At 42.4% G+C, this 27,555-nt stretch overlaps 1 protein-coding gene and 1 non-coding gene across 2 annotated transcripts; both read left to right on the forward strand.

Moving 5' to 3' along the window:
- The first annotated feature begins 1,717 nt into the window (after nucleotides 1-1,717).
- FRRS1L (ferric chelate reductase 1 like) lies at nucleotides 1,718-26,771 on the forward strand. The gene is made up of 5 exons (XM_036261838.1): nucleotides 1,718-2,123; nucleotides 18,098-18,182; nucleotides 22,216-22,354; nucleotides 22,742-22,988; nucleotides 26,573-26,771. Exons 1-5 carry the CDS (start codon nucleotides 1,886-1,888, stop codon nucleotides 26,743-26,745), a joined length of 882 nt encoding a protein of 293 aa, XP_036117731.1. The 5' UTR covers nucleotides 1,718-1,885; the 3' UTR covers nucleotides 26,746-26,771.
- LOC118630306 lies at nucleotides 10,049-10,212 on the forward strand. Its single transcript, XR_004959556.1, has one exon. It is a non-coding gene; the product is annotated as a U1 spliceosomal RNA (small nuclear RNA).
- Nucleotides 26,772-27,555: the final 784 nt, after the last annotated feature.

A 27,555-nucleotide genomic window follows, 5' to 3' on the forward strand; every position in this document is an offset into this window, starting at 1 on the left:
GTAGTTCAACTTACCTTTTTCAAGCAATAAATCTGACTTCTTGCAACAACTGATATATTGGGAGGCCTCATGAAGCCTAAGGTTTTCATAAATTACACCTGATTCACCAGTCAGGATAAATACCTTTAAACTCTAACTGAACACGCCCTGGCCGGTTTGGCTCAGTGGTTAGAGCGTCGGCCTGCGGTCCGGAGAGACCCGGGTTGGGTTCCCGCTAAGGGCACGTACCTTGGTTGCAGTTTGTCCCCGGCCCTGGTTGGGTCGTGTGGGTGGCAACCACTCGATGTGTCGCTTTCACGTCGATGTTTCTCTCTCTCTCTCTCTCCCTCCTACTCTATCTGAACAAAATATCGAAAAATGTCCTCGGGTGAGGATAAAACAAATAAAAAAATAAAAATAAACTCTAACTGAACAATCAACGTCAATGTCAGCTAATACCCAACAGCAAATACTTGATTTCTGGGTCTCACAGCACTTTTCACTATTTCTACAATAGTACTGGTCTCCGATCTCCCCGGGCCAAAAAAGGTCGAGATCACTGGTTCTTTTTTGAATATTTGCATTTCATAATCTTACGTATTCATTCATGCCATTTGTAGCCTTGAACCCTATTGATTCTTACCTATATCATCTTATTTATTTTTCATGGCCATCATGGAGGTTGCTGGTCTTCACTCCACACACACTGACTTCTGGGTTTGCATTTGGAACCTCTATGCTTTTCTGCCTCCATAACTATTTTCTTTATTGATGCAAGAAAATAAAGTGAGGGGGGAAAAGAAAATGCAAGCAAAATTGCTGACACTACAATACCAGCATAAAAGGAAGTGTGTCTGTGTTTTCTAACTCAAAACAGCTTAGCACTTTGAATGTGTTATCACTCTAAAATCACCATTAGAGAAGAACTGGTGGATCTGGCAGGTAGTAAGTGCTTGGTGTGAATAAAGGGGTGGCTGAGTAAACAGCCAAGGTGAATTGCAAGCGGCAGGAATGAGTCTGAGAAACCTGAGAATTCAACGTGGCCGTCAGACATGGTTCAAACCTCCCAGGGCCTACGCGTGCTTGCTGCTGGGAAACAGAGTAAACCAGCTGCCTAGTTTTGAAGGGAGCAGGTTGTGCAAAGGCACCAGGAGCTTCTGCTGATTACACACTCCAAAAGTCTGGAGAGGAAGCAGGTGAACCCAGCCGCAAAGAGCTGGGCTCTCGTTTCCTCTGGCTCTAAGCACCTCAGTTAACTTACAGTAGGGATCTTGCTATTTCAACTTCCTTCTGTGATGATCCCAAGATATAATGGGTATAGTAAGTGCTTTCTATAAACCAAAAAGTGTTTGAACAAGATGGGGGAGGCAGCAATCCGGACAAGGTGTGTCCAAGGTAAACCTTCCAGGGGAACACTTTTTAAACCTGAACGTGCATTGGGTTTTTTGGGGGGGATGTTGGTAAAATGCAGATCCTCATTCATGTGTCTGCAGTGGGGTGAGACTGGTGACGCTAACAAGCTCTCGGGGAATGCTGCTGCTGCTGATCTGAGTTCCACATTGGGAGAAGCAAGTCTAGAAGGGCCAACCAAATCTGTGTCTGTGGGAGACACGTGGAGGGAGGGAGGAGAAATGGGGAGACTGGGAGGAAGGACGGAGGAAGCTGAGGAGAGCGAGGGGGCGAGGAGGAGAGGATGGTAGTAAGAAGGGGGAGGCTTTGGGCTTAAGCGAGGATGCGCAGACCGAGGCCGGGAGGCGGCGGGTGCAGGTGGCTCCGCGGCTGCGCGCTGCGGGCGGGGACGGGTCGGCGAGTGCGGGCGGCGGTGGAGGCGGCGAAGTCCCGGCTCGGCGCCCGCGGCGCCCCCGCTGCGGCCGGAGCGGCCTGGCTGTGGGATCGCTGCGCAGCGATGGAGCGGCCGCCCCGGCAGAGCCCGATGGTGTGGCTGCCGCTGCTCTTGCTGCTGCTGGCCGGGCCCGTCGCCTGCGCCGCCAGCCCCGCGGACGACAGCGCGGGCCCGGGCGGCCGGGGGCCCCGGGGCCGCGCGCGGGGGGACGCGGGCCCCGACGAGGCAGCGCCACGCCACGACTCCTCCTACGGCACCTTCGCCGGGGAGTTCTACGACCTGCGCTACCTGTCGGAGGATGGTGAGGCTGCGAGAGGGCGAGGGTTTGCGGGAGGGGAGACCCCGATGGGGGGCGGGGGCGGGAGCAAGAGTGGGGAATTGGTAAGCATGCGAATGGAGGCCCAGACAGAGCTCAGGGCTCAGACCCCCACCCACCTGGCGAAGGGGCCCGAAGAGCTGTCAGGGCCATCCACCTGCTGTCCGTTTTACAGGTGGGGAGACTGAGGCAGGGAGAGGGAGGTGGTCAGCCAAGTCCTACGAAGCTGCAGACAGGTGTGGCTCCCCCAGTTTTCAGCATCTGGCCTCCACCCTCTCTGTCAGGGATTGGGGTATGGGGTGTTAGGGGAGGAGGCGTGTGAGGTGAGAGCAGCCAGTGGAAAGCAGAAATTCCGACTGAAAGAGAGATGTTGCCTTATTACCTCCCAGTGTGTGTTGACCTAGATTTGCAATGGCAAGCACTCTAACCTCATAGCCTTCTCTGTTCATCCTCACTGCCTGGCCACCAGAGCTGGGTCACATCTCCTTCCCTGCCTCCATCCCACTTCTTTTCTACCATGAACGTTATGGTCCCCTAGTGTGAGCCACCACTGTTGGGGCCTGCTGGGTCCAGAGAATGGGGGTTTGTCAGCCACAGACTTCCCCGTGGAGATGTTTCTGTGAGCACAAAGCTAAGCTGATTCTGCTCGGAAGGAGTGGAAACTGGCCTCTTTCTTTTCTGCAATTTGGAAAGTAGAGACTTTCCTTTTCTTCTCCTAAGAGGAATAGCAAGCAAAAAAATAAAAAGAAATTCAGTTTGAAATGTGTGTCTCAGCAACTAATATACTGGGTGTATCTGTTACTTAGGATTAGGTTTAGCTATCTACAACATTAATAGCTTAAAATAGAAGTTTCTCTGTCATGTAAAGAAATCTAGAAGTAGGCAGTCCAGAACTGGTTACCAGAGACACTAGACCCTGGTCTTCTGTTTCGTCAAAATTCTTAACATGTAACTTCATGGCCCAAAATGGCTGCTTGATCTCCAGGCATGACATTCACTTTCCAGACAATAGGAAAAGGAAGAGGGAAGAAGGTCACTGACTATAAGGAGATTACTCAGAAATCCCATATAACAATCCTATTTACACTTCATTAGCCACAACTTAGTCATGTGGTCACTTACACATGCAAAGGAGGCTGGGAAATGTAGCCTTTTAGCTGGGAAATAATAAGCTCAATTCAAAATTTGGGATTTTTGTATTAAGGAAGATGGAGAGAATGGATGTGGGAAAATATATTAGTTGGGTAGAGGTTTAACTGCTAAAACAGAGTCCTCATTATACAGTGACTTAAATAAGAGCCCTTGGTTTTCTCTCACATGAGTCTGGCTGGTCTGGGCTGGTGAGACAGCTCTGATCCACAAGGTCATTCAGGGACCTAGGTTCCTTCCATCTTATTGCTTCATCATCTTCTAAAACTTTGTCCTTATCTGTGGAATTTGAGTTGCTCACATGTTCTTGTTCAAGCTTGAGGAAAGGAAGTTCAGGATAAACAGTTTCCTTTTAGGCTGGTTGCACAGATCACTACTGCTCAAATTCTTTTGGCAAGAATGTAGTTATATGACCTAGCTGCAAGGAAGGCTGGGAAATGTAGTCTTTTACTTGGACAGCCATGTGGCCAGAGAGGAGAAAATGGGGGTGGGATGGGGTGGGGAGGAGGAAAACAAGCAGAAGTAGAATCTATTGCTCTGGAGAAGAATAAGTATTCCAAAACCCATCTGCTTCTGAAAGCATCTAATACATATTTATTCTGTTCATAGTCAGTCTAGCACATTGCCAGGTAACTCAGACTTGGCACATGAGGGCTTATATTCTCATTGGGCACATGGACAGAACAAATGAAGAACAAGGTCAGATAAAAATAATCTATGTCTTTAAAGGTAAACAATCTACATCTCATTTATCTTTGCATCCCCCATGAATTTAGCCCAATAATAACACTAACTGGAGCTAATTGTTAGTAAGTGCTTACTACGGGCCAGGCACTGTTCTAAGTACCTTATACATATTAACTTTAATCTTTATAGCAATATAGATACTACTATTTCCTCCACATTAGAGTTAAGAAAACTGACCCACAGAAAATTTAAATATCGTAGCTAAAGTCACACAGCCAGAAAGTAGCAGAGAGCTATATGGGTTTGTTGACTGACTGTATAGAAAAGGTGTGCAAGCTGTCCAGCCTGCCTGGAATGGAGAGTACCTGGTAACACGTGCTAGGAAATGCAGTGGGACCAGCGCAGTGGGGTATTTTTATGAGTGAACTTGAGAAGAGGGGTTTGGAATGATCAGGTAGGCGGTGGAGAATCACAGGTTGCTGAGGATGGAGTGCCATGGCGAAAGCTTTGCCAAACAGGCTCCGCATGTGTGTGGAGCTTTCTATTTTCCAAAGTCCCAGGACATCTGCACTTCATTATATGACTCTGCTGAGCAGAAGCAACGGCTCAGGCAGTCCATAAAGAGAAAGAGGCTGATGCAGTAGCTCTCAGGGATTTGAACAGACAATTTCTGGTTAAAATACCAAGGGCTCAAGTACTAAATTAATACCTGAAGACTGTGATCCAAGCAGTTAATTAGAGGCAATAAATAGCAAACCAGAAGCCATTAACCACCCAGTGGAGTATAGCAAAACAGACTCAAGGGATCGCAAAAAAGGAACAGATAGTGTCTGTGAATAAGACAAGAATGGAAACCACAAAACCATATTGAGAACCCGAAAAAAAATCAACCACGAAAGTCAGAACCTCTTGTGTTATAGGAATATCTGAAGGGAGGAAAGGTGGCTTAATTGTTCTCTACAACAGAATAGTTTTTGGAAGGGTTTACAGGGCACATGTGAGAAGAAGAAGAGAGAAGGAAGAAGGAAAAAAAATGTTTTGCCCTAAGTCAGTATTATTTGGTCTCAACCCACGTTTTTATTTTAGAGAGAGAGAGAAAAACAAAACAAAACACCAAAATGGAGGGAAAGGAACACGCAAAAGCAAACAGACAAAACCAAAAACCAGTAATGAAGAATGGGGGATGGACAAAGTAAGGGGAGAAGGAGGAGCTGGTGATGTCTGGGTTCTAATCCATACATCTCAAGACCAAGGAAGACAAGTAAGTGTAGGAAAGAGAGAATGGTGGTGGCGGGGGGAGGCCAGTAAAGGTCTTTAAAAGGTGTTGTGGCAAGATCAGATTCCCGGCTGACAAAGATGGCACCTGGTAGAAGTAGGAGGGATATGGGGGATGGGAGATGGTACTGTAGCAAAAGGGCAGGCTTAGGTTTCTAAGGTGAGGATAAAGGGAATGATGGATGAGTAAATATACCAGGTGCGGAAACGTAGGACTGTGGTTTCAGGGTTGGGAGACTGTGGGTGACGGGCAACATTCTTCCCTGTGATAGAAAACCTAGGAGGAAGAGCCTTTGGGAGGCGAGGGAGCTCAGTGTTGGACATACGGAGTTGATGTGTTTGTGGAATATCCAGGTAGAAGCCCCTTGTCTGAGGGTGGGACAAAGGTGTCATGGCCACCCTAATGAGACCAGCAGGCAAAGCAGGCAACTCCATAGAATATAACAGAATTTATTATAGGGTAATTTCCTTCCGGGAAGATTGGGCTGGGGGATCCAGCATTTTACAAATTATTCTTTGCTACCTGTTACAGTACTTTCATTATAGGATAACTCAGGTACTAATGATTGACAAAGACAAAGGGACAAAAATGCAATAGCTCCAGGGTCATACCTGCTGGTGGTCTTGTGATAGGTGATTGCTTATAATCAATACTATTACCAGTTGGATATTTGTCTCTGTTGTCATGCCATTACAGCTGTTACTAACAAAAACATTTATGGCTACATTTTAAGGAACACAGATAACCATCAACTAGAAGGCTTTGATATGCTTGCTAAGGACAGTGAGGTTGGTCGAAGGTCGCAGCATGAAATTTTAAAATGAAATGAAATCTGGAACACAGAGATGGAGTTGGTTTTGTTCACATCGACATCCATGCAGCCTGGAGGCAGTTGATTGTTGGGCTTAAATGCTGATATAAGAAAAGGAGAATTGCGGTCAAGATGGCGGCGTAGGGAAATGCAGTATCGCGTTCTGCCACAACCACATCCAAGTTACAACAAAACTACAGAACAACCATCATCCAAAACCGCCTGAAATCAAGCTGAATGGAAGTCCTACAAACTACGTAATTAAAAAAAAAAAAGCAGCTACATCCAGACCGGTAGGAGGGGCGGCGGCGCGAGGGGTGGCGGCAGCGGCAGCGGCGCGGCGGCGCGACAGGCTGGTCCCACACCCAAGTGTGGCGGATAAAAATCAGGAGGCTCCCGTGGCTGGGAAGGTCCTTCCTGAGGACCGAGGGGTCCCCGTCCCACACCAGGTGCCCCGCTCAGGTTTCCAGTGCCAGGAAGAGAAGTCCCCATAACTTCTGGCTGGAAAACCAGCAGAAACTGAGGCTCAGGGAGGCTGAGGCGGCTGGAGCCCCAGGCAGCTCCCTAAAGGGCCCGCGCACGGACTTATCGGACTCTCTCCCTCTAAGCTCGGAGGGGAGGCAGCTCGAGGGGCACCAGAGACATACAGAAAAGAACTGAGCTGTTTGGCACTGGAGCGAGGGCTGGAGAGGGGGCTTTCTCGGGGACAAACGTGCTGTAAGAGGCCTTTGTTCCTTTGGTGAGCCCTTCCCTGGAGCGGCAGACAGAAGCCATATCTGGGACTCCAGCAACCTGGCTCACACTGGTAGCCCCGCCCTGCTGACTCCCTGAGGCCCCGCCCCGCCCCGCCCCACACAACTTTCAAGCCCACCCAAGCTGTTGCTACTTGCTTAACCATAGGATTGGCCTGTCTTGGATCCTGCTTCAGGTTTTTCCTAAATTCTTTCAAACAAGCAGCATCGGGTCTCAGCGAGCCCCATACCTCTCATTAAGTAATACACAGAAACAAACACAGAGAGGAAGCCAAAATGAGGAGACAAAGAAACAGGTCCCAAATGAAAGAACAGAACAAAACCCCAAGAAAAGAACTAAGCGAAATGGAGATAAGCAACCTAACAGATGCTGAGTTCAAAATACTGCTTATAAGGATGCTCAATGAACTCAGTGAGGGCCTCAAGAGCATAAAAAAGTACCAGTCAGAAACGATCGCTGCACAGTTAGAAACGAAGGAGGCTTTAACTGAAATAAAGAATAATTTACATAGCTTCAATAATAGAGTACGTAAATCCAAGGAGCAAACCATCGATTTGGAATATAAGGAAGCAAAAAACGCCCAACCAGAACAGCAAAAAGAAAAAAGAATCCAAAAAAATGAGGATAGTGTAAGGAGCCTCTGGGACAACTTCAAGCGTGCCAACATTCGCATCTTGGGGGTGCCGGAAGGAGAAGAGAGAGAACAAGAAATCGAAAACCTGTTTGAAACAATAATGGCAGAAAACTTTCCTAACTTGGTGAAGGAAACAGACATACAAGTCCAGGAAGCACAGAGAGTCCCAAACAAGATGAACTCCAAGAGGCACACACCAAGACACATCATCATCAAAATGCAAAAGGTTCAAGACAAAGAGAGAATCCTAAAAGCAGCAAGAGAAAGGCAGCTAGTTACCTACAAGGGAGTACCCATTAGGCTGTCAGCTGATTTCTCAAAAGAAACTTTGCAGGCCAGAAGGGAGTGGCAAGAAATATTCAGAGTGATGAAAACCAAGAACCTACAACCAAAATTACTCTATCCTGCAAAGCTGTCATTTAGAATCGATGGACATATAAAAACTTTCCCAGACAAGAAAAAGTTAAAGGAGTTCATCACTACCAAACCGTTATTATATGAAATGATGAAGGGTCTTTTTAAAGAAAAAGATAAAATGTATGAACAAACAAAATGGCAATGAATACATATCTATCAACAATGGAATCTACAAACAAAATGAACAGGAAGAACAGAAACATTCTCATAGATACAGAGAACATTTTGTTGGTTGCCAGTTGGGAAAGGGGTTGGGGGAATGGATGAAAAAGGTGAAGGGATTAAGAAGCACAAATTCATTGCTAGACTGACAAACCTCAAAGGGAAAGGGGTTGGGGGGGTGGGAAGAAATAAACCAAAGAACTTATATGCATAACCAATGGACACGGACAATAGTGTGGGAAAAGGTGGGAGGGGGGCGGGAGTGGGGAGGAGGGGGTCAATGGGGGAAAAATGTGGAACATCTGTAATGCATTTTACATCCAACAATAAAGATGTGGAAAAAAAAAAAAAAAGAAAAAAAAAAAAAAAAAAAAAAAAAAAAAGAAAAGGAGAATTTAAAAAATAAATAAATAAATAAATAAATAAATAAATAAATAAATAAATAAATAAATAAATAAATGGATGAATGAATGAACAGAGCCCTGTGAAATCACGAGAGTGCCCTCAGAGGGTCTCGGGCTGGCCTCTGGATTGGTGGGGAGGATGGTTGTCCACCAGTGGGTGAGAAACAGGAAGGGCCTGCAGCCCAGAGGATGTGTCAGAGAGAGAGAGAGCTGCAGCCTCTGCTGGGAACCCTGCCCAGAAATAAAAGAAAAGAAGAAATGCCGAAAATTATGAAGAAAAAGCTAAAGAAAGTAGAAGGGAAAAAATAGTAAAATGAAAATGTAGCAGAACTTAATGAGTTAGAAACCAAATATTTAGTAAAGATCAAAAAAGCTGAAATTCTTTGGAAATATGAATAGAGTGGTTTCAGTGTATTAGACAGGCTTATCCAGAGAAACAGAACTAATGGGGTGTGTGTGTGTGTGTGTGTGTGTATGTGTGTGTGTGTGTGTGTGTAGGGAGAGAGAGATTGATTTTAATGAATTGGCTCTTACAGTTATGGAAGCTGTCAAGTTCAAAATCTGCAGGGTGGGCTGCAGGCTGGAGATCCATGAGAGAATCCATAATGCAGTCCAAGTTCAAAGGGCCATCTGCTGCATTATTCACTCTTGCTTGGGGGAAGGGCACTTCTTTTTTGTTTTATCCAGGCCTTTAGCTGTGGATGAGGACCACCCACATTATGGAGGGCAATCTGCTTTACTCAAAGCACACAGATTTAAATGTTATATATATATATATATATTTTTTTTTATTTTACTTATTGATTTTAGAGAAAAACATCAATTTATTGTTCCACTTATACATTTTTGGGTTGCTAATTATATGTGCCCTGACCAGGGATCGAACGCTCAACCATTGGATTGAACCCATAACCTTGGTGTATCAGGACTCTAACCAACTGAGCTACCCAACAAGGGCCTTAAATGGTATATGTTAATCTGATTTAAAAACACCCTCACAGATGCCCAGTATGGGTCAGTGGTTGATTGTCGACCCATGCACCAAGAGATCACTGGTCCGATTCCTGGTTGGGGCACATGCCTAGGTTGTGGGCCTGATCCCCGGTGGGGGGCATGCAGAAGGTAGCCAGTCAATGTTCTCTTTTATTGATGTTTCTATCTCTCTCTCCCTCTCCCTTCCTCTCTTTCAAATCAATAAAGAAAAAAAACATTTTTTTAAACATCCTTGCAGAAACATCCACAATAATGTTTGACCACATATCTGGGCACCTGGCCCAGCCAAGTGGACACAGAAAATTAACTGTCACAATAAGCTTCTGGCAAGATTGGTCAAGAGAAAAGGAGAGACGACAAATAATATTAGAAATGATAAAAGAGAAAATAATCTTAGACATAGTAGAGATTAAAAAGCTAATAAGTTACAATACAATAATAAAAAGCCAGCTAACCCAATTTAAAAATGGAGAAAGGTTCTAAGTAGACATTTCTTCAAAGATCTACAACTAGCTAATAAGCACATGAAAAGATGCTCAACATCATTAGTCATTAAGAAAATGCAGATCAAAATCTTAACGAGATACCACTTCATACTAGGATGGCTTTTAAAAACAACAACAAATACGTACCTGGCAGGGGAGATACCATGATCATGAAGGCGGTTTTCCCCAGGCGAGGCTTATCCATTGCAATCCGGATGTGCTGACCCCTGCGATTTCCCCAAATGTGGGAAACTCGACTGTACAATTTGTGGTAGTGGGGGACTGCGTTCGCACTCTCCCCTATAAACAATTAATAAAACAACAACAACGACAGTGATGCCCGGCTGGTGTGGCTCAGCGGTTAGAGCGTCGGCCACTCTGTCTGGAGAGACTGGGGTTCGGTTCCCGCTAAGGGCATGTACCTCGGTTGCAGTTTGTCCCCGGCCCTGGTTGGGTTGTGCGGGTGGCAGCCACTCAATGTGTCCCTTTTACGTCGATGCTTCTCTCTCCCTTTCTCTTCCTATCTCTCCCTCCGACTCTATCTGAACAAAAAAATGGAAAAATGTCCTCAGGTGAGGATAAAAATAAATAAATAAATAAAATAAAAATTCTTTCTCTTTAAAAAAAAAAAAAAAAAAGGAATGAAGTACTGACACATGTTACAACATGAATAAACCTTTAATACATTATGCTAAGTGGCCCTGGCCGGTTTGGCTCAGTAGTTAGAGCATTAGCCCGTGGTCCAGAGAGACCCAGGTTTGGTTCCTGCTAAGGGCACGTACCTCCGTTGCAGTTTGTCCCCAGCCCAGGTTGGGGTTGTGTGGGTGGCAACCACTTGATGTATCCCTTTCACGTTGATATTTCTCTCTTCCTCTCTCTCCCTCCCACTCTACTGAACAAAAATGGAAAAATGTCCTTGGGTGAGGATAAAAACAAAAAGCAAAACCATTATGCTAAGTGAAAGAAGCCAGACACACAGGATACATGTTGTGTGAGTCCATTTATATGAAATGTCCAGAATATGCAAATTTATAGAGGCAGAAAGTAGATTAGTGGTCTCTAGGAACTGGGTAAAAGAGGGAATTTGGGGTGACTGCTAATAGGTACAGGGTTTCTTTTTGGAAAGATGGAAATGTCCGGAAATTAGATAGTGGTGGTGGTGGTACAACTTGTGAAGAGATACTAAAAACCACTGAGTTGTACACTTTAAAATGGTGAATTTTTAAAATGTGAATGATAGCCTAATTAAAAAATGGAAGCTGATAAAAAAGCAAACTAATAAGAATATAGTGAACAACTTTATGCCAATTAACTTGAAAACTTAAGTGGGCAAATTCCTAGAAAAATAAAACCAAAAACTGTCTCAAGAAGAATTTCAAAACCTGAATAATCCATCAGAGAAGTTGACTCAGTTAAAAAAAAAAAAAAATCTTCCAACCAAGAAAGCTCCTGGCTCAGACAGTTCAACAGAACATTTAAGGGACAACTAATGCTGACCTTAAGCATATTATTTCAAAAGTAAGAAAAAGAGGGACGCCCTGGCCGGTTTTGCTCAGCGGTTAGAGCGTCCGCCTGCGGTCCAGAGAGACCCGGGTTCGGTTCCCGCTAAGGGCATGTACCTTGGTTGCAGTTTGTCCCCGGCCCTGGTAGGTTGTGCGGGTGGCAGCCACTCGATGTGTTCCTTTCACGTCGATGTTTCTCTCTCTCTCTCTGTTCCTCTCTCTCCCTCCCACTCTACCTGAACAAAAAATGGAGGAATGTCCTCGGGTGAGGATAAAAAAAAAAAAAAAAAATAGAAAAAGAGGGCAAAGTCCCCAACTCATTTTTATTTATTTATTTATTTATTTATTTATTTATTTATTTATTTATTTTTGTTACAGATGTTTCCCCTCCCCCCCCTTTGACACTCTCCTCTGATCCCACCGCCCTAACTCATTTTAAGAAGATAACATAACCTAATCAGCAAAACCAGAAGAGGAGAGCATAGGAAAGGAAAACGACCAAAGACTTTTACTCATGGACCTAAATGCTTACGCATTATACAGAATTTTTGAAGGAATGGAAAATGCCATTTCAGGAAAAGATGAATCATAAGAAAACTGAGCTGACAGATAGAAACATCAGACAAAATGCAGTTCAAGACAAAACATAAGGGCCAAATAACATTATATACTGCTGATAAAAGAAATAATAAATCAGCATTAATATACCCATAACAATATGACTTCCAGACACATAAAGCAATAACAGATGGAAATGTGTAGAGAAATAGGTAAGTCAACATTTATAATTGGGCGTAATGTTCTTGGAATTGAAAAATCAAATTTTAAAACTAAGAAAAGACATAGTGATTTGAGTTATGCAAATCATAAATTCAACCAAATCAACATGCAGAATCCACAAATGCAGAATCATTTTATTTTTTAAATATGTTTTCACTGATATCTGCAGAGAGATAGAAACATTGACGTGAGAGAGATACCTCGATCGGCTGCCTCCTGCACTGGAGATTGAGCCCGCAACCTGGGCATGTGCCCTGACTGGGACTTGAACCGGGACCTCTCAGTCCATATGATGCTCAATACACTGAGTCACACTGGCCAGGGCAGAATCATTTTCTTTTTGCGTGGTCAAGGAAGATCTACTAAAACTGACCATACACCAGAACATAAGGAAGTCAGTAAATTACAAAGGATCTACATCATACAGATGTTTTCTGACCACCATGCAGTTAACAAGAGCATAGAGGGGGAAAAAATCACCTGTGTCTGGAAATGAAAAAACAAACAAAAACCAAAATTAAATAACCCACACATTAAAGAGAAAATTATAAGGAAAATTAAGGTATATTTATAATGACCAGTAGAGCAATTGCATGTCAAAATGTTTAGCATGGCCCTGCCCGGTTTGGCTCAGCGGTTAGAGCATCGGCCTGCGGACCAGAGAGTCCTGGGTTTGTCCCACTAGGGGCATGTATCTCGGTTGCAGTTTGTCCCTGGTCCCCATTGGGGTCGTGTGGGTGGTGACCACACGATGTGTCTCTCTCACATTGATGTTTCTCTCTCTTCCTCCCTCTCTCCCTCCTGCTCTGTCTGAAGATACGTGCAAAAATGTCCTCTGGTGAGGATAAAAAAAATGTTTAGCATGGATCTATAACAGTTTAGAGGGAAATTTATAGCTTTGACTACATTTATCAGAAAAATAAGAAGGATTGAAAAAAATGAGCTAAGCATTGAACTCAAACTGGAAACAAAAAGAAGAAAATAATGCAGATCTGGATAGGAATAAATGAAATGGAACACACAATGAGGATGATTACCTAAACCTAAAGCTGGCTTTTTGAATATCTCATAAGATAACAAATTCCTGGCAAGGTTAATCAGGGGAAAGGGAATACAAATAAACTAAATAAAGAAGGCGGAAGTTGGCAGGAACAGTGGATTGGCTCCCTCTGCGTCTGTCTCAGCCTCTCTCTAGTGTACTTGCGTGTCTTGCAGAGACTAGAGTACCACCTTGAATCCTGATTGATGGAAGATTTTTATTCCATCATTAGATGCATGACACTTAAAGCCAGGGCTGGGTTCAGTGGAGCAAGGGAGTGGTATGTAAAATATTTATTGTTTTTCTTTTCTTGCACTAGCTTTATTAAGATATAATTCATGTACCTTACAATTTACCGGTTTGAAGTATACCATTCAGTGGTTTTTAGTATATTCGCAGGGTTGTGCAACCATCAACACAATCAATTTTAGAACATTTTTATCTCCTCCAAAGAAATTCTGTACCCTTTAGCTATATTACTTTGCAAACCTCTCATCCCTTTTCTCCCCCACCCCCACCCTAGGCAACCAATAATATTTTACTCTCAATATTTGCCTTTCCCGGGCATTTCATATAAATGAGATTATCCACTATGTGATCTTTTGTGACTCTTTCACTTAGCAAAAGGATTCTGAGGTTCATCTATGTCGTAGCATATATTGGTGCTTCATTCTTTTTTATGGCTGAGTAATTTCTTTGTATAAATATACAGTATTTTGTTTACCTATTCATCAGTTGATGGACATATGGTTATTTCCTGGGTTTGGCTGTTATGAATAATGCTGCCATGAACACCAGTGCACATGTTTTGATGTGAACATATGTTTCTATTTCTCTTGATATGAACATTTACCTGGAAAACTGAAAAGAACCAGCAAACAAAATCAAGAGAATGCAGTAAGGTTTCCATAAGCAAGATTAACACATAAACCAACAGCTCTCTTCTTCTCTAGCAATAGTAAACTAGAAAAAGTAAAAGAGAACAAGATATTGTTTAAAATAGCAACAAAAATCTAAAGTGTCCAGGTTTTACCTAGCAAAGAATGCACTGGTCCTGCATGGAAAAAAACTGAAACCATGAAGGGATACAAGAGATTTGAACAGCCCTGGTGGATTTGGCTCAGCGGTTAGAGCGTCAGCCTGCGGACTAAAGAGCCACGGGTTTGATTCCGGTCAAGGGCACGTACCTTGGTTGCAGTTAGGTACCCGGCCCTGGTCGAGGTCTTGAGGAAGGCAGCCAATTGATGTGTCTCTTTCACGTTGATGTTCTTCTCTCTCCCTCCTACTCTATCTGAAGATAAATGGAAAAGTATCCTTGAGTGAGGATGAAAAAAAAAAAGATTTGAATAAATGTAGAGATATACCATGATCTTGGAAGGATTAGCTTGGAGTGATAAGGATGTCAGTTCTCTCCCAATTTATCTGAACATTTAATGCAGTCCCAGACAAGCATTTTTGGAGAGAACTTGACAAATTAATTTCTATACTTTACATGGAAGATTTAAGCTTCATGAATTACTAATATAGTTTTGTCTTGCTAGATACTAAGATATACTACAAAACCTACTAATTAAAAGTGTGGTCCTGCCCTGGCCAGTGTGGCTCAGTGACTAGAGCATCAGCCCAAGCACTAAAGGGTCAGGGGTTTGATTCTGGTCAAGGGCATGTCCCTGGGTTGCAGGTTTATCCCTGGCCTGGCCTCAGGTGGGGCACGTTTGGGAGGCAACTGATTGATGTGTCGTCTCTCACTCACATCAATGTTTCTGTTCCCCCCCCCCCCCTTCCCTCCCTCTCCCTCCCTCCCTTCCACTCTTTTTAAAAATCAGTGGAAAAAACATCCTCTGGTTATCCTCCGGTGAAGATTAACAACAACAACGACGAAATAAATAGTGTGGTCCTGGCTCAGAAACAGTCAAATAAACCAAAATCAGAACAAAACAACAGCAAGAAAAATCCCCAAATCCGAAATATATATAAAAATAAATTTTTTTTGCCAATTTGACAAAAAAAAAAAAAAGTATAATTTTGATTCATTCACACAGGACAGCTATTGTTCTGCTGGCTGCTGCTATTTTTTTATTTGACAGTCTAAGGGAAAAGAGGTCAGTGACCCTGACTAATAGGTATAGCATGTTTTAAAAATTCTTGGGGCACACTGGTTGAAAAATCACTGTCTTAGACAATACTCTAAAAATACACAAACCAAAAGATGAAAAATTATTTTCTTGACTACATCAAAGATGTTGGTCCAAGGAAGAACATCAAAGAAACAAAGTAAAGTTGGTGGCAGACTGAGGGGAAAAAAAATTGCAACATCTGAAACCAACAGTAAATTTATATCTGGAATCCACACAAACTCTCATGAGCAAAAACCCATAACCAAGTAATAAAAAGACCAAACACCCATATCATTGAGCTTTGTGGAATTGAGTTTTCAGCTTTTGCTCCCCGGGGTTTATTAAAACAAAAACCTCTTGCATATGTCCACAGGAAACATGTGTCAGGATGTCTGTGGCTTCATTATTTGAGAAAGCAAAGATTGGAGGCACTTTAAGTATCCAAACCTGGGAGAAAATTTCAGAAAATGTTATATGCCCATCACGGAATACTGTTCGGTCAGGAGTAGTAACAGGTGTCACCCTTATATATATGGAGAGGTTTCCAAAGGAAAATAACAAACAGGATGAGATTCACTGCACAGTCATTTGTGAAGACGAAAAACATACACAAACTATATATTTTCAAGATATATAGGTACATATTATATATGCACACAGATAAAAATAAACATATGGCCCTGGCTGGTTTGGCTCCATGGTTAGAGCGTTGGCCCGCGGACCAATGAGACCCGGGTTTGATTCCAGCCAAAGGCACGTACTTCAGTTGTGGTTCGTCCCCTGCCCTGGTTGGGGTTGCATGGGAGGCAACCGGTCGATGTGTCTCTCTCACATCGATGTTTCTTTCTGTCTGTCTCTCTCCCTCTCTCCCTCCTAATCTGTCTAAAGATAAATGGAAAAATGTCCTCGGGTGAGGATGAAGAAAAAAAAAACGGACAGTGGACATTAGTCTGCTTTGTTCAGGTGCTTCCTGACCTTGGGCGTGGCCGAGGACTGGCCAGTGCAGTGCAGCTGTGGACAGCGTGGCAGGAAGCACTGTTGGCATAGTGAGAAATTGCGCCTGGAGCCTGAACTTGAGATCCAGGTTCTGCTGAAGTCACTTTTGGGAATTATCTTACAAGGTCATCATGCAGGAGTTTTAGGATTATTGTGTTGGGAATGGAAAAGTCTTTTTGCAACCTGGCAGGATCTTAAAAACTGGCAAACGGTCCAAACTTATTTTATGCCAAATAGATCATTTAATTCTAGGGAGAAATTGTCATATTATAAAACCTGCTTATATTCTGATGCCATCCCCAACTAATGCAGTGAAATGTATTTCTGGTATTAATGACCCAGAGTTATCCCAGACCCCACAAGTAAAAGGACATAGTCCACAAAAAGACCGTTTTTACTTCAGAGCAACAGGCTACCAGTTCAGGGGCTACCCACTAGAATGTCTCATAGAACCCAGGAAGGCATTTACCTGCAAATAGTATGGTTTTGTTAGAAAGGACACAACTCAGGAACAGCCCATGGAGACACACATAGAGCGAGGTCCAGGGGGCCGGGAATGCAGAGTTTCTGGGCCCTCTTCTTGTGCAGTCAGGGCCTGTCACCCTCCTGGGATGACACTGTAGTGAGAAATATGAGGAAGAGCATTATATGAAGAAGCTTAACATAGTTTGTAGCATTCAGCAGTTGCCATCTATCTATCTATCTATCTATCTATCTATCTATCTATCTATCTATCTATCAATCATCTATCTATTGAGAGAAACAAAAAACTCATCCAAGGTCAGTCTATAGTACTGAAGTGGATATAGACCTTAGCATAAAATAAGCATAAAAGTAGAAAAAGTAATGCATTTGGCTCAATTACTAAAAGGGGGTGAAAAGTAGGGTTGTATTTTAAGCGTGTGATCAAGGTCTAGGGTGTTAGAAATGAACTGTCCAAAATGCACAGTTGTGTGCCAGGAAAGTGTAGCCCAGTGGCTTTTTTTTCTTAAAGGATAATTAATGGAAGAAAATAAAATCTCCCTTGAAAAACAGTTGACAGTCATTTTTTTCAGTGGCCAGTGCCAGGCACGATGCTGGGCAAAGAATACAAGATGAATCACAGTTGGTTCCTTTGTACATGGAGGAAACAGTTTAGGAGAAAATTATTTTTGTCACACACTGGAAGCATAATGCAGACTTGCCCTTCAACGTATGGTTTCATGCATTATGATGATAAGTAATGTTACAAGAAAAATATACAGCTGTTAGAAATGATGTGTTTAGAGAATTAAGTGAGATATGAAAATGTTGTATGTAGCTTTAATGAAAATGGAAGTTCACAGTGATGGAGAAAGGTCTATGATGACATATATAATGGAAAAACTCTACTGTTGAGTATATGACTGGATCATTATTTATTTTTTCTCTTAGAGCACGTGTATTGTATTAAAACTGTGATTTTTAAACTCCCAGGGCACAGTGGTGTGCCAGTGCTTATATGAAAGTATGCCCCCTCTCAGTGCCTCATGTTCCTTGCCCGTAAAATGAGGAAAACATCTCTTCTGCTCAGTTAACTTGTAAGGCTCAGTTCAAAGATGTGTGCCCTGCACTCTCTTCTCATGAAGAGGGTGATTAGGCTGAAACAGGCCCTTTCCCAAGGCCTTATATCTATCTAGATGGGTGTGATAAAAAGTAGGAAATATATTTTTTAAGATTCTCATTGGAAACATTGTTGCTGAACTTTCTAACCATTATGTATTCTCACTGCCCAGGTTACCCATTCCCTACTGCTCCTCCCGTGGACCCATTTGCCAAAATCAAAGTGGAGGACTGTGGGAAAACTAAAGGATGCTTCAGGTTAGTAGATCTGTGAGTTGGATAACTTTAAGACTAAGATGTTGATTTACTTCTGAGGACAGTATTGAAACTGCATGCAGTCCATTCTAACCAGGGGCCTGTACCCCTTCATAACTTCAGCAGGGATGTGGCCTGTGTCTGGTGGCCAACCCACATTTCAGTCTTAAAGGCCTTAATCTCTAACACACAGCTTGGCACTGGAACCGTCTTCATTTTTTTCTGTACAGCTATTGGCACAGGTGTCTGTTCCTAACCAATTGGCAGTATGAAGAAGAAACACGTGACACAGAATAAATTTGGGTCTATTAGGAGGAGGCGTAGCCGAGACAGGCAATGATAGACATGCCTTTTCAAATAGTAATGACTTATTAGTATCTGTATGGTACTAATTAGTCATTAAGCACTGATGATTGTATCTAGCTTATTGTCTCAGGAGTAATGAGTTCTTACCTATTATTAGTGGTATTCTATCATGACTTGATGGCTAGGACTAGAAAACAGTAGTATAGACAGTGGGCCTCCCACATAGATGGTTCTGTTGTATTAGAAAAGCCTTCTCTTTGAATTCTTTATTTTCTGAAACAAATTGTCCTTAAATAAAGATTTTGTTGATCACTGTACCAAAGTTCTAATTTTGAATTTTTTGGTTCAGTGATCAGGATCTAAGGGGGAGCCCTGGCCGGTTTGGCTCAGTGGTTAGAGCGTCCACCTGTGGACTGTTCAATTGCGGGTTCAATTCCGGTCAAGGGCATGTACCTCGGTTGCAGTTTGTCCCCGACCCCCAACAGGGTCGTGCAGGAGGCAATCAGTCAATGTGTCTGTCTCATGTCAAGGTTTCTGTCTCTGTCTCTCTCTCCCTCTCTCCCACTCTATCTGAAAATATATACAAGAATATCCTCAGGTGAGGATTGAAAAACAAAAAATAAAAGGGGGGTGGGGACTGAATTAGCCCCTGGCCGGTTTGGCTCAGCAGTTAGAGCATCAGCCTGCAGATGAAAAGGTCATGGGTTTGATTCCAGTTGGGGGTGTGTACCTGGGTTGCAGGTTTGATCCCCGGCCCACGTTGAGGTTGTGCAGGAGGCAACCAATTGACATGTCTCTCTATTATCGATGCATATCTCTCTCTCTCTCTCTCTCTCTCTCTCTCTCTCTCTTTCTCTCTGTCTCTCTCCCCCTTCCTCCCTTCCTTCCTCTCTATTTAAAAATCAATGGAGCCCCTGCCTGTTTGGCTCAGCGGTTAGAGCTTCGGCCCGCGGTCCACAGAGACCCGGGATCGGTTCCCACTAAGGGCACATACCTTGGTTGCAGTTTGTCCCCAGCCCTGGTTGGGTTGTGCGGGTGGCAGCCACTCTATGTGTCCCTTTCACATTGATGTTTCTCTCTCTCCCTCTCTTCATCTCTCTCCCTCCCACTCTATCTGAACAAAAAATGGGAAAATGTCCACGGGTGAGGATAAAAAATTTAAAAATAAATAAATAAATATCATTGGAAAAATATCTTCAGGTGAGGTTAAAAAACAACAACTGAATTATGGGGGGTTTGAGCTTTCTTTGGATTACCAAAACATTCTAAGGAATAAAAATAGATCCAGTAATTGTAGTATTAAGGAAGATGGCCAGTAATGTATAATTCTGGTGATTGGGGGTGTATTTGAGAAGTAAAGGAGTTTTCGTACCCTGCTGGTCCATTCACTTCTTCTTTAGCTTTTCTTAGCCTTTTCACCCCAGTTCCATGTTGTCCGGAGCTTACATCTCCTCCTGGCTGTTCAGAGCCTCTGCCAGCATACTGACCTAGTCCTTGCCTCCCTCCTCAGTCTACACTAGCAGCTTTGTGTCTTGTTCCTTCAGATACCTTCCATCTGAGTTTAGATTGTTCCACCCACTGCTATACTTTTCTGTCCTTCTGAAAAGGGCATAAAACAGCGTTCCTCAAACTAAGACTTGTCAATTCTTAAAGGATCTACAAGTTCTCTGTAAGAACATTTAAATTTGTGTTTCCAAAACAGAAACAGACTCACAGATTCAAAGAACAGACTTATGGTTGCCAGACTGGGGGTGTGTGTGGGGGGGTGGAGGTGAAGGGATTAAGAAGTATAAATTGGAAGTTACCAAATAGTCATGAGGATGTAAAGTATAGCATGGGGAATATAATCAATAATATTGCAATAACTATGTATGATGCCAGGTGGGTACTAGATGTATCAGGAAGATCATTTTGGAAGTTATATACACGTCTAACCACTATGCTGTACACTCGAAACTAATGTAATGTTGAATGTCAACTGTCATTGAACATTTAAAAAAATTTAAATTAAAAAAATTGTGCAGGTAAATTAAAAATAAATGAATAAAATAAAGTTGTGTCTTTATTTCAGTGATGCTTCTTTAAAAGATTAATGTATGCATAATCTGGTTACATAGATAACCACGTTATACTGCTGTAGGCTTTAGTGTCTGAATTTCTAATTGTACTAGTACCCACAGAGGAAAGGCAGACTTTATAAGGACATGATGCATCCCTGCTCAGTGAAGAACAGATGAAGCATTCATTTGGTGCATTGTATGTACAAGGGTTTTGCAGTAGTTCAGGTGAAAGTGACGGAGAGTGAGTCATGTTTAATAGTAAGAACATGCTCAGTCAGAAGACCCTGCACGCCAGCTATGGCTGGTTTGGCTCAGCGGTTAGGGTTTCGGCCTGTGGTCCAGAGAGACCTGGGTTCGGTTCCTGCTAAGGGCGCGTACCTTGGTTGCAGTTTGTCCCCGACCCTGGTTGGTCATGCGGGTGGTGGCCACTCGATGTGATGTGTCCCTTTCACATCGATGTTTCTCTCGCTCTCTCTCTCTCTCCTTCCCTCCCACTCTATCTGAACAGAAAATGGAAGAGTGTCCTCTGGTGAGGATAAAAAAAAAGACCCTACACATTAAAATTCTTTTTTCTTGGGGGAAAAAAAGTCCAATTTAAATATGGACACCCTGACTGGGTCTAGTCTAGCTTAGAGTCTATCTATGATCTAGGTCTAATTTTATTTCTTAATAGGCTTTTAAAAAAGATTTTTCATGTTATTAATAAGTTAATGTTTCTAGAAAAAAGTACAGTCAGACATACCATACGCATGTAAGCAGAATTTTCAGTAAAACCACACCATCCATCACACGCATGCTGTAAGTTTAATTGTTCCTGTTTTTGTGGTTTAATTTATATTTAGTTTGTGATTTAGTGTTTAATTGCAAATTTTAAAAAAGAATTGGTGTACATTTAATTAACAAAAATAATTTAAATTATTAACTTGGAGAATTTTTTCATCTAAAGGGGATTCAGAAATAATTCAGTAATAACTAATAGTTGAGAGACACTAATACAGTGCAGAGAACACTGGCTGGGAGTCTGGAGCTGCAGGTTCAAGTCCTGTTGCCGCTACGGACTCACTGTGCAACCTCAGAAGAGCCCTTCCGGTCTCTGGGCCCCTGTGTACATGCAGATAAAGTGGAGCAGATCTTCTCCGAGGTCCCTCCTGAGTGAAACTGTTTTTGAGACCCCAGGGAACAAAGATCTAATTTATTCTATAATGCTGCTTAGCATCCTGCCTGATTGATAGATTCCCTCTTAATATATTTTGAATAAGAAGATGAAGAAGTCAATGGGCATAGACAACAAAACTGTGAAGCGGGGACGGGAGTGGAGAGGAGGGTGTCAATGGGAGAAAAAGGAGAAACATCTGTAATAAAAATAAGTAAGTTGAAAAAATAATAAATATGATCACATTAGCTTCAAAATTATTTATATCATGTAGTTTTACCAATAAATATATTTTCAAATTAAAAAAGAAGATGAAGGAGTAATGTCTGTTTTTTAATTAAATTTATTGGGGTAGCATTGATTAATAACATTATGTAAGTTTCAGATATACAATTCCATAATACACTATGTGGATAGTACATGTGTGCTCACCACTCAAAGTCTAGTCTCCTTTCATCACCATATATTTGACCCCCTTTACCCTCTTGAGTAATATTTGTTCGGATGTCTCCTATAGATACGGTAAACCAGGCTGTAATGCAGAGACCTGTGACTACTTTCTTAGCTACCGGATGATAGGGGCCGATGTGGAATTTGAGCTGAGTGCAGATACAGACGGCTGGGTAGCAGTTGGATTCTCTTCAGACAGGAAAATGGTAAGATGCACATCATGATAGAGTTTATTTTTCTCTTCAATTTGCTGTGTGGCTTTAGAGTTCAGAGAATGGGCATGGCTATGTTTCTCTAAGCTATCATGCCACGTGTGAATGCGAGAAGCTAATTTCTGGCATTTGATTGTCTTTTGCAAAGCAAAGAAATTCATTAAACCAGTATAATGATTGTATTAGTATGGCTCTCTGGTTGCAAGTTTAAAAAAATGCAAGTTAATTTAAACAGAGAAGGAAGGGTTGGTTGATTTTGGGGGTGGGACTTCAAATCACAGAGGTAATGGAATATATATTTCTGAGTGAAATTGCTTTGTAGCAGAAAAGTTTGCAAAAGACGCAGCTTTGACATTTTTTCTTCATTATTTTTCATGTTAGGGTGGTGACGATGTCATGGCCTGCGTCCATGATGACAATGGCAGGGTCCGCATACAGCACTTCTATAATGTAGGCCAGTGGGCAAAGGAGATTCAGAGAAACCCCGCCAGAGATGAAGAAGGAGTTTATGAGAACAATCGAGTCACCTGCAGATTTAAACGCCCTGTGAATGTTCCCAGAGATGAAACAATTGTTGACCTGCATTTGAGTTGGTATTATCTGTTTGCTTGGGGTCCAGCCATCCAGGGTAAGCTTACATTTTGGCATCTGGATTGAATACCAGACACCACTGTACTGGTATTCATTCTTTACTGGGCAAGAGAGTAATAAGCACTTGGGATAATATTTTTAAAAAGGAGATATGATCCTGCCTTCAGGAGGTTATAATGGGCTTATCATACACATGAACATACAAATGGAAAAGTTATACACATGCATAGCCAGAACAATGCAAAATAATATACAATGAGCTGAGAGGTAAATGAAACAGATCATTGATCTGGGATTTGTGGGGTGTAGGCTATATTTAATTAATTCTCACCATGCTCCCATTTATTCCTCACCACATCCTTGACAGGTATAGGTATTATGTCCTCCTTTTAGAGAGACTAAGGAACTTGCTCAAGGCTTTACTTCTAATTAATGGGAAAACTAATATTCAATCCTAGGTCTGTCTGACTCCAAAGTCAGTGATAATTCTTAGCCCTTACGCTCTAAATATAAAAAAGTACTGAGCAGGAAAGGGCTTCTGGAGACTTCTAGAAATTTGACAAGCATGTCAGTAGTGCTCACTTTATGAATATTCTGATGCTCACAATTCCACCAAATTATCCTATAATTTTAGCCCATTACTCTTTGAATTTTAACATGTATTAAAATTGCCTAGCTTTATCGTTAAAATGCAATTTAGTAAGTCTGGGGTGAGGCCTGAGATTCAGCATTTCTAAAAAGCTTCCCACTGATGTTGGTCCATGGATGACCTCACTTTGGATGGCAAGACTCCTTCAGCATCTCCCCAACAAAGACCCCAGGATATCATGAGACCTTTGCAAGGCTGCTAAAATCAAGTTACACTGTGTCTTCAGCACTCCCCAAGTTGATCAGCCTAATGGTCTGACCAAAAATGGACATGAGTTGTTTGCAGTCTTTTTAAAAAAATGTTTTTATTGATTTTTTTAGAGAGAGAGGAAGGGAGAGAGATAGTAACATTGATCGGCTGCCTCCTGCATACCCCTTGCTGGGGATTGAGCCTGCAACCTGGGCATGTGCCCTGACCGGGAATTGAACCCGGACCTCTGAGTCCATGGATGACACTCAGTCCACTGAGCCACACCAGCCAGGCTGTTTGCAGTCTTTCTGTGAGAACTCTTCTGGCTCCTGGGAGTTGCGTCTTCCTTTACTATTGAAACTGGACAACAAATAGGTCTGGGCCGCCTGCCACTACTTGAGCCAATTAAGCAGAGACAAGATTGAATCGTATATGAGTGTTTATTCCAATATCACCAGCAGTATGAGAGAGCAGTGGGTCATTTCATAAAATCTGCCCTCCCACTTGCCAGCTGCTTTTAAAGGGTTGAGGGGTCAATGACTACCTGAGAAAAGGCAGTAGGCAAAAATGAAAAACAAAGTGGGTAAAATGGTTACAGGCAAGGGGGAGGAATGTGGGCCAGGGGCTGCAGGGTCTGGTCGAGTATCGCCATTTCGGGTCCAGTGTTCCAGTAATCAGGTTGTTAATCTGCCCATGATGTCAGGTCGGCCCCTGTTCTCAGAACAGGAGAATGGACAGCATTCCCGAGGTAAACTCCTGAGGCGCACACCTCCCAGCCAGGCTCTTTAATCAGAACAAAGCAATCACGATCAACATGGCGAAGGATGATGAACATTTCTTATAACTGTGGCTACTATACCACTGTGATTAGCTCTCTATTCCATTATTCTCCCTTGCCCCTTTTACTATGTGCTCATCAACTGTGTATTGCCCAATCTGATCTGCTCCACACACCCCCAAATTATTTCCATTGATTGGTCTGGAGATTTCATAATCTTTTTTTATTTTATTTTGCCTGGTTCTAATTGGGAAAATACTTGGATGCCTTCAGATTTGTGGCATCTTTCCCATTTGCTTATTTCCCAGATTACCAACAGTGGATCTGCAGTTATGTCTTTGAAGACTTTCAGTGCCCTGGGAAATTAATGATATCTTAGCCTGGAGAAATGAACTCATTTAAAAATGATGGGATTTGGCATCTAAAACTTTGTGTTTGTGCATCGATTTTGCCCCCTTGGTAGCTGTTGGTAGCCTTTATCTAAATTCTGATTTCTTTGTATCCAAAATGGGAATAATAATAATTTTGTCTTTATAGAATGACTGTAAGGATTAGATCAACACAAGTATTTGAATTGCTTTATGAATGAGAAGGTGCTGTACTTCAGAAGGCCATCTTCTTACACACTTGGCACAACAGCCAGCATGGCAGGCCTTCCTGCCTTGCCTGACCAGATCTCCCAGGATTTCTGTTCTTTTCACTGTCTCCAAACAGGCACATTCTTGCTTCACAGACAGGCTGTGCTTTACCTGTCTCTTGGATGCCCTTCTAATACCTCTGTATCGATCACAACTTTTCATTTTCTTAAGGTCTCTCAGAGGCAATAAACTTTTAGCTAAGGTTTGAAGAGGGATATGGGTTAGATTTCCCTAAGGCAGGCATGAGCCAGAGCTGCTTGCTTGAGCCTAGGAGTCTGTTCGTGTAGGTGACCAATGAGCGAGGTTAGGTAGGAGAGGTAGGAGGGATCTGTTGAGAGAAAAATTTCGTGCCAACCCGAGGAGTTGGATTTGTGCTCACAGGAGACAGCGCAAACACCGGAGCAGGGAAATAACATGTCGAGTTTGGCACGGCTTCCCTAGCAGATAGGACCTGAAAAACCCTCACTCTGAGCCCTGTTTCCAAGGAGACCTTTGCTCTGAACTCATCTGCCTTAGTCTCCCTAACCCAAGTTTTATATGGATTATTCATAGGGTTTATATCCTTATGGATATTCACATGGATTAGGAGATCAGGCACTTCTAATCAATGGCAGTTTGTGAAGTAGTCTTTACACGAGCCTTTTCTTCTTTCACTTCTAATCAGGTCAAAAACAAGTTTCCCATCCAAATATTTATTTGGTATGTTAATCCTCCTGCTTCCTATATCATTCCATTCTACTCTGCCAGGTAGACATGTAGACATACACAGACACACACACACACACACACACAGACACACACAGACACACACACACCCCCCCATACAGCACACTACACCCTCTCTGGTCTGGCCTGGGCAGGCTACCACCTCATGTCCCACAGACAGTGCAAGAGAGGCCTCCATCTGTAAGGGAGTTCAGTGTATCCAGGAGTTATTAATAATTTATATATAAAATATATATTTGAGGAAAACAATTAGCAGTTCTTGCTCTTTGAAATCAAAATGTAGTTTTTCATTTTATAGTAATAAAATAAAACTCATCAGAGACCTTAAAAGTAGGCATTCATACAATACTTAATAGCAGTCTTAAAGCTGGGGTGCCGTGGAGAGACCGATAGCATCGTTCTGGCAGGGGTGAGAACCAGTCTTTTTGGGTAAATTTAACTAATTTCCATGTTCTTCATTATATGTGCAATTATAGAGAATTCTGATAGTTTTGATACCTGATTCCAGATCTTTATAATCACTGTTTGTATATTCAACATGAAAGATGTTTGTTTCGTGTTTCTGTTGTTAGTATATATCATTTTAAATCTGTGCTTTTTCTTTTTTTTATTGCCCCCTCCTCTTTATTTCTTTCTTAAAGGCTCTATTACCCGGCATGATATAGACTCGCCACCAACTTCAGAGCGTGTTGTCAGTATTTACAAGTATGAAGACATTTTTATGCCATCAGCTGCCTACCAGACCTTCTCCTCCCCATTTTGTCTGCTTCTCATTGTTGCCCTGACTTTCTACTTATTGATGGGAACTCCTTAATTCCAACTGCAAAGCCAATACATTAAATGGATTAGAAATCTAGTATACAAATATATTTTTTAAAAATATGCAGTATAATTTTAGCTTCTATTATTAAAAAAAAAAGATTCCTGCCCTGGCTGGTTTGGCTCAGCAGTTAGAGCATCGGCCTACAGTCCAGGGAGACCGGGCTTCAGTTCCCGCTAAGGGCACGTGCCTCGGTTGGGTCGTGTGGGTGGCGACCACTCGGTGTGTCCCGTTCACGTCAATGTTTCTCTCTCTCTCTCTCCCTCCCACTCTATCTGAACAAAAGATGGAAGGATGTCCTCTGGTGAGGATAAAAAAAAAAAAAAAGATTCTTATGATTTCAGCTTTTTGTAAGAAAAAACAAGCTTCTTTTCCAATCAAAAAGGATTGTTTAATAATGACCCCATACTTTTGGAAAGTACTTAAAACTTTTCTAAGCACTTTCAAATAAGTTTTCTTATTTGAGCTTCACCATATCTCTGAGTGGGCTTGATGAAAGTTATTACTGTCATCTTACTGAATGGGGTTTGAGACCCAGGAAGGCTGCCTTTCTGTGACCCACGTGCCATGTAGCCTTGGCCACTTGGTCAGATAACATGTGGCAAGGTAGACAAAGAGCTAGGCACAGGAATCATGTCCCTATACAACCTTTCTGCTTCCAACTATAGCTCAGGACTTACTTGGAGTATTACTAAAGAGAACTTTAGTGGATGGACATAGTTCACAGTCAGCCAGAAGAACTTTCAAATTTCCATAAAGCTTAAGTGCTTTTGCATAATTACACAGCTGATGGGGAGAACGGAG

This window comes from Molossus molossus, unplaced genomic scaffold, assembly GCF_014108415.1.
Source record: "Molossus molossus isolate mMolMol1 unplaced genomic scaffold, mMolMol1.p scaffold_m16_p_14, whole genome shotgun sequence".
In the NCBI taxonomy this organism is placed as follows: Eukaryota; Metazoa; Chordata; class Mammalia; order Chiroptera; family Molossidae; genus Molossus; species Molossus molossus.

Excerpts from the sequence above, each read along its gene's own strand:
- FRRS1L (XM_036261838.1), top strand. The coding sequence starts at position 1,886 with ATGGAGCGGCCGCCCCGGCAGAGCCCGATGGTGTGGCTGCCGCTGCTC. Across the intron at positions 2,124-18,097 it reads GCGCTACCTGTCGGAGGATG|GTTACCCATTCCCTACTGCT; the intron begins GTGAGGCTGCGA and ends CTCACTGCCCAG. Across the intron at positions 22,989-26,572 it reads TTGGGGTCCAGCCATCCAGG|GCTCTATTACCCGGCATGAT; the intron begins GTAAGCTTACAT and ends TCTTTCTTAAAG.